The sequence below is a fragment of the Protomyctophum parallelum genome (assembly GCF_964188405.1).
Source record: "Protomyctophum parallelum genome assembly, chromosome: 20".
NCBI classification, from domain to species: Eukaryota; Metazoa; Chordata; class Actinopteri; order Myctophiformes; family Myctophidae; genus Protomyctophum; species Protomyctophum parallelum.
In genome coordinates this window covers 20,328,541-20,339,683 of record NC_139718.1, presented here as the reverse complement: position 1 = coordinate 20,339,683, position 11,143 = coordinate 20,328,541, and the positions used below count along the sequence as shown (strand labels likewise).

Here is an 11,143-nt window from a genome sequence, read left to right as displayed (position 1 = left end):
TGCGTCTGTTTGTGTGTGTGTTTGTGTGTGTGTGTGTATGTGCGTGCTTATGTGTGTGCGTGGGTATGTGTGTGTAACAATGGCTTTTAACAAGCCCCGTCTAAATATTACGTGTACATACACTGTGTGTGTGTGTGTGTGTGTGTGTGTGTGTGTGTGTGTGTGTGTGTGTGTGTGTGTGTGCGTGAGCGAATGTACACACACACACACACACACACACACACGTGCAGGGCCTTGGAGGGGCGAGTGCGCCCTCTGATAAGGCATCCTCACTTAATGAGCAGGGGGGGGTCAGAGGATGGGAGAAGAAAAGGGTGGAAGGGAAGGGTGGGGGCCGGGGGTGATGCTTTGGGGCTAGAAGACTTGAGGAGAAGCCCCAGGGTTCTTAAAGCCAAGCATCGCATCTCCTCTTAGTGCCTCTGAAGAGGCTATTGTAATTGGGCTCTCTCATTGCTACACTAGCTGGGTTGGTCGATTACCTCGCCTCGCTTTAAAAAAAATAGAAATAATAAAAAAAACAAGCACGTAATTCGCGATAAGCTGCGACCAGCTCTCATTTTGCGCTTGGAGGATTTGCACCATCAGAGAGAGAGACCGACGGAGTGGCTTTTCCTCCAAAGTGTCGCTATGGCGGGAGAGGGCGCACAATAGATCAAATATAATCCTTAAAGGGAAACCTTTGCAGATGTTCCACCTAAACCACATTATTCTGATGTGAACTCGTGAAGACCAATTATATAGTGCGATAAAAATACTGTGTCGAGTGTACGGAATGTATGCTCGGTGACTCGGTATGACTCATTGATGTTTGATGTTATTGTTTCATCATTCACATTTTGCGGGGAAATACACAGAAGACATAGGGTAATTTCCCCACACTATAATATTGATTGGACAATGGGATTTAGGTTGAAAATATTACATTTGTTGTACATATTTTAAGGGAGGACAGGTGGCAAACCGGCTGAAGTTGAGGGAGGGAGAGCAGGGACGACACAGACAAGCACAGGAATCAACATCGTAATCGAACCGGAGACGTTGCAATGAAGTGGTCGACCTTCTTCCTGTCCGAGGCCCTGCTTTAGTGCCTGCTGTCAAAGCAAAAGATAACCTGGAACTGTCTTCACTCGTATCCTAACCGCCTCATTTGATAGCTCCATCTTTTATTTTAACCCATTTTGACCTGAGATCAAATTCTACAAATGTCTTCTAGATCCTGACAGTTTTCTGAAAAAGCTATGTTTCTATGTCAGTCGTTCTTAGATTTTTCAAAAATAGCAGACCTACAAGCTCGTAGCGCGCCACTCGGTGGCGCGCTATGAGCTTGTAGATCTGCTATTTTTCATTAGCCAAAGCATAACAATGCTAACACCAAAAGGGGTCCCCGCCCCAAAATGGGTTAATATGAATAATACCGTTTGATGTGATGTGAAACGTGTGCAGGGCGGATCTGGTGGCCATGTGATGCAGATATCTCCCGCTCCCCTAAAACTGCATTGGCAATGATCAAATGGTATAGTGGCACACGATGGGGAATTATACTCTTCAGTCGAGATGCTCGGCAGTTGAAAGAGGCACTTGAGCGCCGATCAGCGAGAAAAAACGGGAGATGTCGAGGTTTTAAAACGCAATGGGGAGCCTTATGTCCGCCGCCACCGTTGTGTGCTCTGCGGTTGAAAACGTTTTAAGTCTGATTTATATACTCAGTCACGCGCCAAAATAGCTGATCTACAAGCTCACGACGTAAGCTTTGATCTGCTATTTTCGGCACACCATGTACTGTAGTATGAATTAAGCGATGGACTTGCTCGCCGTGGCTTTTGTATCCTACACAGCACTGATCTGAGATCATGGTCGTCTGCCTTGTGAAATATAGGAGGGCACGCCACTTTTGCTCACAGACAGACAGATGCATGCATGCGTCCCCTCTCTCTCTCTCTCTCTCTCTCTCTCTCTCTCTCTCTCTCTCTCTCAAAATGTACGCACGCGGAGGCTTCCTCTCACAAAATGTAGGAGTGCTCGCTGAAGATTAGAGCTGAGCTAAAATGGATGCCTGACCCACACAGAGAGAGAGAGAGAGAGAGAGAGAGAGAGGGATGAACAGAGCATGATAGCGTTGCAGAAAGCGCCCATCTCCGTTATTCTAACTTTTCGTGTTATCTCGTAAATTAACCCCCTGCTTGATCACACTACAGCGTCACACAAAAGCATCAAGAGTAGCAGATTTGCAAGGTCAAAATACCCTTCGGTCTTGTCCATCTGCTACTTTAGATTTTTTTATTTTGAAAAAAGAAAAGTTTTGGACATGTGAGGTTTCCACCCGATAGAGGCGATATGAAAGACCGTGTTCACAGACACAAAAACATATCAAGACGCCGCACACACACACACACACACACACACACACACACACACACACACACACTCAGACATAGGTTTGTGCATGAATGTTTTACGTATGTGTCTTGTGGTGCTGTTCACATAGGAGAACATACAGCGTAACGTAGCCTAGTTCTTTCCTCTTTAGACCATCCCCCCACTGTCTCTTTCAGTAACTACTTCAGCATCTTTCTATTTCTATTTCTCTGTCTTTCTCCTCGCTTTCTCTCTCTCGTGTTTCTTCCTTTCCCATCATTCTCTCTTTTTTTCCTTCCTCCCATCCGCCACAGCTCGCTCGCCCTCCCCTTCCTCGTCTCCCTCTCCTTCAGTGTCTTTCTCTTCCATCTTTGTCCCTCTCTCTGACTCCATCTCTCCCTGATTCTCTGTCTTTTTATCTCTCGCACCCCCACCCCCTCTCTCTCTCTCTCTCTCTCTCTCTCTCCATCCCTCTCCATCCCTCTCCATCCCTCTGTCTCCCCGAGGTCAATGAGGACGAGTGCGGCATCAAGGATTAGTGGAAGAGGAATCATGTCTTTGTCCCATGTTTCCATGTTTTGTAGTCCTTGCGTTAGCTTATATTATGATTCCAGTTTGTAGTGAGATTGTGGATTTTCGATATTCGACAAAGTATATAGGGATTAATTAATACCTTTGACATGTACCAATAACAGAGCAGCTGGTCAGGCTTTAGAACATGGGAAGCATATAAGGTAGAGTAAGTATTGCTGGAGGCTTCAGTGGAAACATGTCATGTAAGTGTGGGGGAAGTGAGACACAGATGATCATGATCATCAAGAGAAAAAGGAGACGAGGAGAGAGAGATAGTTGCAGTAAGCATACATATAGCCAGAATGTGACTACGGGATGATTACATAAATGACCTGGATTGAGGTCACATCTCTCTTCAAATGATCCGCAAGCGTGAGTCACTTAGTGTCACACGGCGCTCCTGCTCCAGTTGTCTGTCTGTCTGTCTGTCTGTCTGTCTCTGTCTTTCCCCTCTCTTCTCATTCTCTCACCACCACTTTTTCCACAGCTCTGTTAGCCAGGCCTTCGAGGGGCAGAACACAATGAGAGAGGAGAAAGAAATGAAAACGAGGGAGGTGAGACAGGGATGGAGGAGAGAGAGCACATTTTTATCTCTACTCCTTCTCCTCTTCTCTCTCCTCATCCTCATCATCCTCATCCTCGCTCTGGGTGTCCTATTTGTGTCCCGGGGCTGCCTCTCTCTCTCTCTCTCTCTGAAGAGGGGGTGGGGTGCTTCTCTCGCTTGGCTGGAGAACAGGGAGCAGTGTAGCACGATGTGGCGGTCGGTGGTCACATGGGGGAGAGAGAGAGTCAGAGAGAGAGAGAGAGATGTGGCCGCTCAGCCATGTCTTTGACAGGAGAGTCTTTCCGACAGGCGTGAAGAAAGGAAGGGCTGACTGGGCTGGGTGAGCTCAGCCCTGGACACACACATGCACGCGCGCAAACACGCACGCGCGCACACACACCTCAACTAATGTGTCTTGTATTCAAAATTCTCCATCTGAATCTCCATCACTTGGTACGCACGTGCACAAAAAGGTACGCATGCAAACATGCAAAGAAGCACACATTCATGTACCCATGCACGCATGTGTGATCGCACACACACACACACACACACACACACACACACACACACTGCACCTATACATTCACCCTGTCGTGTCCAACCATCATACCCTACCATCACCAGCATTAAAAAGGCTTGGTTCAGACCTCCAGTTAGGCTCTTGTGCTCGCCCTCCCACGTTCACACTGGTAATTTGCTCTCCTTTCTCACATCTCCTGTATATTGGTCTCTCATTCTCTCTCTCTCTCTTTCAGTCTGTCGTTTCCCGTCCCTCCATTCCTCTGCTGCTGCAGTGCAAAGCGTCGAGCCGCACAGGGTTATACACGCTGGCGTGACGCTGTGCATTCTGATTTATCAATCTAAAATGGCCGCCGTGTTGTGACTGCTATAGAGGGCTGGATAGAGGAAGGTGGCTAGATGGGATGGGGGTGTTGGGGGGGGGGGGGGGGGGGGGGGGGGTTGGGGAGACCAGACCTTCTCCTCTCGGATGTGCTCTTCTCGGAGGAAGCATCCCGTGCCCCGGAGGGGTTTAGCTACTACCGTGGTTTGGGTGGTGATGACTGCTTAATTAGGCCACGATGTTCCAACGCTATATGCACGCTCATGACGGCCGGTTTGGGAAGAACGGTGCTTTGGCGTGGGGGGGGCGGGTTAGGGCTCCTTCCTTTGGCGTGGGGGGGGGCGGGTTAGGGCTCCTTCCTTTGGCGTGGTGGGGGCGGGTTAGGGCTCCTTCCTTTGGCGTGGGGGGGGCGGGTTAGGGCTCCTTCCTTTGGCGTGGTGGGGGCGGGTTAGGGCTCCTTCCTTTGGCGTGGTGGGGGCGGGTTAGGGCTCCTTTGGCGTGGTGGGGGCGGGTTAGGGCTCCTTCCTTTGGCATGGTGGGGGCGGGTTAGGGCTCCTTCCTTTGGCGTGGGGGGGGCGGGTTAGGGCTCCTTTGGCGTGGGGGGGCGGGTTAGGGCTCCTTTGGCGTGGTGGGGGCGGGTTAGGGCTCCTTCCTTTGGCGTGGTGGGGGGGTTAGGGCTCCTTCCTTTGGCGTGGTGGGGGCGGGTTAGGGCTCCTTCCTTTGGCGTGGGGGGGGCGGGTTAGGGCTCCTTCCTTTGGCGTGGGGGGGGCGGGTTAGGGCTCCTTCCTTGCTACTCAAACGAGGCTATATACTACGTGTCGTGCGTGGGATATACTGTATATATAAATATATATGTGTCGTTGGGTGTTGTTAAAAAGGCATTGCTCGGAGCATGGGATTTGTGGATGGAGAGACCTTGCTGCAATCCTGTCAGTGTAGTACAGTGTAGTACAGTGTAGTACAGTGTAGTACAGTGTAGTACAGGTCAGTGTAGTACAGGTCAGTGTAGTACAGGTCAATCCTGTCAGTGTAGTACAGGTCAGTGAGGACGGAGGTCAGATGCTGCCTCAGCCTCTCTGTGGGGGCCGGCGTGTGGCGCTGATTTACTGACTGCCTTGCATCACCTCAGGCACAAAGTGCAGCCGCACAGCAAATACCACACTGCCTCCTTGTGGACACAGGTGTTCACTGCACTGATACGGTTGGGCCCTTCGCTTTTCTTTTTTTTACATTTCCTCCATACACGTTTATTAGTGGCTAGAGTTTCCACACACACATGGAAACGTGCTTTGGGCTGCACTTTGGCATGGCCTAAAAAGTGGCTTAGTTACATCATGGAGAGCTATGATTTACACATAAAGCTTAATTGTTGTAGTTAAATATTATCCGCTCCAGTGCACAGACTGCACACAGTAAAATGTTATTTTATATATTTGTAACTTACACTACCAGGGTAAAATTAACCACAAAGATTTTACGATGCACAAATTTGTTCTACCACAAGAAGTGGTTAGAATGACCGTCTAGATTAGAACCTGTGATCTCCAGGTCAAAGCCTCGCTTTTCTACGTCATTTCAGCGTTACAGTGGCGCTGGAAGGCGTGTAACCAGGCTAGTGCAACGCAGAGCTTCTTGTTCTGTCTGTTACAGTGGCGCTGGAAGGCGTGTAACCAGGCTAGTGCAACGCAGAGCTTCTTGTTCTGTCTGTTACAGTGGCGCTGGAAGGCGTGTAACCAGGTTACAGTGGCGCTGGAAAGCGTGTAACCAGGCTAGTGCAACGCAGAGCTTCTTGTCCTGCCTGTCGGTTTGGTTCATTTTGATAGCATGCCTGTCACATGGTATTATCTATCCTGGTCATCAGCAGAACGGCAGCGAATTTAACATTCTACAGACTTGGCCAAAAATGTCAGGGGTTTTGTGGGCGGCAGACCAGCAGTGGCTCAGGAGGTAGAGTGGCCGCATGTGGTCAGAACAGCTACATAAATGCCATTTACCACTGTGTGTGTTATCCTGCTATTTAATGAGGACAAAGCGACACCTCTTGAAACACCTTTCCTATCCTTGCAGCAGTCCATTACAAAGACATATGCCAGTGGGCAGACGTGTGAAAAAGGGCTGAGCCTGTGCAGCTCCTTATATCATACTGAACCCTGTCACATCAACGCCCGCACAAAATGAACTCCTTTAGTCTTTAGTGTAACACGCTTCTGCTTCAAGTTGCTTGTCACCAGTGGCGGAAGAAGTACTCATAGTTTTTACTTTATTAAAAGTAGAAGTACTGCACTGTAGAAGTACTCTGTTACAAGTAAAAGTCCGGTTTTAAAATGTGGTTAATGTATGTTTTGTAATAATCAAAGTAACTATTAAATAAAGTTTTCAAATAAATATTGTGGAGTAAAAGTACAATATTTGGATCTGAGATGTAGTGGAGTAGAAGTAAATGTATTGGAAATTGGAAATAGTAATGGCTTTTGACTTAGTAGAAATACCTCAAAGTTTTACTTAAGTACAGTACTTGTCCAAGTAAATGTACTTAGATATTTTCCACCACTGCTTGTCACATGACAAGTTTACTCCAGGTGTAAAGAAATCTGTGAAATTCTTTAGTGCAAGCTTCCCACCAATTATGTTAACCACTTAAACCCTATACTTAGTTGACTGTATTCCCAAGGGCTCTACGCTAGGCGCCCTCCTGTTTTCGCTCTACACTTAGCCGAACATAGCCAATCTACAAACTCTGAACGCGTCATGGAGGATCTGCTAATTTTGCTGACTGTTAGCCCCAGAATAGGGTTGCAATAGGGTTGTTGAATATATACTGCATGGCAGTGGTTTATGCTACATGCAAGATACTTGTGGCGATGCCCGCAGACGCGCTGAACGAGTTGTTTTGTCAAATCTCAGGGGTGTTAATCCAGAAAGACCCGAATGCTGAGCTCCTTGTCTTGTTGGAGAATACCACTCTGCTCAGCAGGAACAATATACCTTTGATGCACCCTGGTGTGTGTGTGTGTGTGTGTGTGTGTGTGTGTGTGTGTGTGTGTGTGTGTGTGTGTGTGTGTGTGTGTGTGTGTGTGTGTGTGTGTGTGTGTGTGTGTGTGTGTGTGTGTGTGTGTGTGTGTGTGTGTGTGTGTGTGTGTGTGTGTGTGTGTGTGTGTGTGTATGATTTAACTTCCCCCTCTAAGTACTTGGAACGTGTAGAGAGAAGGGGTTCTCAAAGAACAGGGGACGACACGCTTTCATGCGTTGTCCCACAGAGAAAGGCACAGAGGCGAGCAGCACTACAGAGAAGCAAAAACAAAAAAGGTGTTCCAGATCTTTTGTCAGCCAGTCATGCTGTTTTGTAGTCGAGGAGTTGACACTCCTGCATACTGTATTATCAGGAGGCATCAATAGTTCGCGCCAACTAAACTGCAGTATGGAAGTCATTTAGCGCTAATGTACTAACGTTTGTCCTCAATTTTTTTCATTTCAAGGACCCCTAGTTTATTTGCATTAGGGCCATTTATGCACTCTGAGTTACAGACTTGCTGGTCCATTTGGTTTCCAACTATCAATCATTTAGCTGGGGACCATGTGCTAGAACCCCCTCGAAGGACCCATGTTGAGACCCACTGATATAATACATTCCATGTATGGAGTGTGCACACTACAAAGACTGCCTAATAGACCCTTTTCAGAGCAGACATTTTGACTGGTAAACACACTTAATTGTAGGGTTTTTTCCATTTAGGTGTCACTGTGCCAGCATGGACAGCTCTTGTACACTTAACTTCATGCTGGCATATACAGTGTCGGTACTCGGTAACACCCTTGAATACCTTCAAACCTAAAAATAACCCACAATTAAGTGCCTGTCAACAGTTGGAACCAGTAAATCGGTGTTCCCAACTATTTGCCGCTTCAGAGCCCATTTCAAGGTGACATAGGACACCTGAGGCATGATATCTTCTAACGCGAGTAGCGATGGGACCGCGATGGGCCATCAAAAACACAATCTTTGATTAGAATTAGATTTGGTCCAATCTTATCTTGGGCAGAGAACATAATTAATTAAAAGGACGGAGATCTGCGTTCTGGGCAATAAAGGTGTTAACCTTCTGCTGCATTTACCTGTCTACCGTGAAAAATGGGTATATTAGATATATGCCTTGAAGTCAAAAAGGCTAGTTGCAATTAAGCCAACAAGGCTGTAAATTAAATATTAATATAAAGAAATCTTACTTTATTTTGCACAATTTAAAATACAGTAAAACAGTTCTACTGTCAAATTGTCATTCTTTTTTAGACACAATGTCAGCATGCAGAATTTTTAAGCTTTCCATTCCAAATATAATCTCATTGAACTCACAGAACCCCAGACCAGAGGACCACAATGGAATAAGCCTATTGTCTATACTAATACCGATACAGATTTTGCCCCCAAACTCACACAAATTGATACATATCATCTCTGGGGTCATGAGATCAAGATGTATCAGGCGGATTCTACAGATCTCATTCCATTTGGCTATGACTGCCTTCCAAAGTGTTCAGGCCCCTGGGTGGTTACTGGGTAGGGCAGGCAACCGACCTGGCAGAGACCTGTGCTCAGGGGAGCACACCTTTCTTGTTAAACTCTGTTGTGATGTGTGTTTGTATTTTTACTTCTCCACCCAGGAGCTGAACAAGAACGGCTATGGTAGCATCACCACGGAGATCAAGGAAGAGCAGGTATTCTACTATGCTGAGGATTATCACCAGCAGTACTTGAAGAAGGTACCCAAAGGCTACTGTGGGCTCAAGGGCACAGGCGTGTCCTGCTCCATTGGAGCTGACAAGGACGAACTGTGAGAGACCTTTTTACTAGGTTTGGGATTGCTACCTATACCGCACATTAATATGCAGCTAATCTATACCATCGAATTATGATAATTGATAATATGGTACCCCGCTGCTGCTGTTGTTGTTGGGACAGTGGAATATTTTTGGACATTATTACAAACGATTGGAATATAAACGGACCTACATTAATTAGCACCCGGGTGATTCTTCAAAGGTTAGTGAAATGCTCAGCAGTGAAGCTTATTTCACGATTTCAATTCTCCGCAGTTAACGTGGTAATGTAGCATATAATTAAGATCTATCATCTCAAGTTATCTTGAAATTGCTTATCCAGCAGTCAAAAGTATAAATTTTCACTTTATAAGATCGAAGAATACAACCGATTTGGATGAATTTGGCATTTTAATGATTTTTATTGATGTGAAATACTACTCAGGAAAGCACTTACTCCTAATACACATTTGGCATTTCTCTTAATCTCCTTTAACTGTTAGCTATTTTTGTATCGTAGGAGGCGAAACGTTAGGGAGCGCTTGTTTTCTGGACCACGACGGAGGCGCAGCGTATCACGCGAACTTGAGCCACGAGAGGCACCACGAACGAGCAAGTTGCCATGCCAAACGTTGCAAAGTTTGCTTGAGCCGACTCAGCGCCGTCCGAGTTACAGTATGTTCCGTAAATCGTAACTCCTCGTCCGCCCTAGTTTCTGTACCTCAGCCATGTCTACAGCACCTCTCACGCGGTCCAAGTCAACACAGTGGAACGCTCCCTACCCACGTGACGGCCCATCTCAGCCAACCAATAGACGCTGTTACACAATCACATTTTTAATATAGGATCGTTTTTTGTACATATATACAACTTATTATCAGTAGCAGCCATTTTACAGGTTAACTCTTTGAATAGCATTAGCATTAGTTAATAATAATATTAATATTAATAATAATACATTTTATTTGTATTGCAATTTTAAAGGATTCCCAGAGTGCTATTCCCATAACCAATCACAAAAGGTTGAAAGCAGGGTTAAAAACAAAAAACAAAAGGTCAAGCACAAAAAGGACATTGCTGAGATCGGTCACATAACAGTTCAACAAGAAAAGGCCTTCGGAAATAAAAAATCCAAATTAGTTGTGGGTGCGTTTCATTTGAGGTGTTTCTGCTAATTTAACACTGCTAAATGAACACATAATCTGCACTAAGAGAACCTGCAACACTGTCAAATATCCACAAGGTGGCAATAAAAAGCAAAGAACCCTAATAGGACAGTCCAATAATCTCTTAGCTACCCTGCATAAACATTTACATTTTAAAATGTATTCCCAAATGATTTGTCTCAGAGTTTCGGCATCACAACCCACCACTTCATCTGTTTAGCTGCATAGTAACTGTGTGACTGTAACATTTTCTACATTTTCTACTACATATTGTACTACTGTGGGATTACAGATCTATATGACTATTTTGTTAAGAGCAAAATAAACTACTCGATCAATATGATTCTTTTAGTAAACATTTTATACGATTTTGTTACAGAACAAAAAATATTAAATGTAATACAATGTATATCACCAAATACTTGTCAATGTACTCTGTGTGTGTGTGTGTGTGTGTGTGTGTGTGTGTGTGTGTGTGTGTGTGTGTGTGTGTGTGTGTGTGTGTGTGTGTGTGTGTGTGTGTGTGTGTGTGTGTGTGTTACATTAAAACATATGCACACAGTCTGAAGACTCCATATAACACAGAGAAATGTATAGAGCATACAGTAATATTCTGAATGTTAATGAAACCATTATTACAGGTCCATTTGGTTACATTTGTTTTATTTTGAATTATAAAACATAGCAAAAAATAAATAAAGATCTACAAGCTCACAACACATTGTAACATGACACCGTGAGCATGTAGATCAGCTTTTTTTTCGAGACACAATATTCAGGCCTTAAGTGGTTAACACTTAAAGGAGAATTCCATACTAAAAGGCTTTCATTCCTTTCTTTGTAGTT

The 11,143-nt window shown here is 45.4% G+C and overlaps 1 protein-coding gene across 1 annotated transcript in view; it reads left to right on the top strand.

The window, feature by feature from the left end:
• Positions 1-10,492, top strand: part of msrab (methionine sulfoxide reductase Ab) — a 51,084-nt gene extending 40,592 nt beyond the window's left edge. Inside the window, exon 6 of the mRNA XM_083791160.1 lies at positions 8,976-10,492. Within this exon, the coding sequence (XP_083647286.1) occupies positions 8,976-9,149 (174 nt within the window). The 3' untranslated portion in view covers positions 9,150-10,492. The remainder of the gene's footprint in view (positions 1-8,975) is intronic.
• Positions 10,493-11,143: the final 651 nt, after the last annotated feature.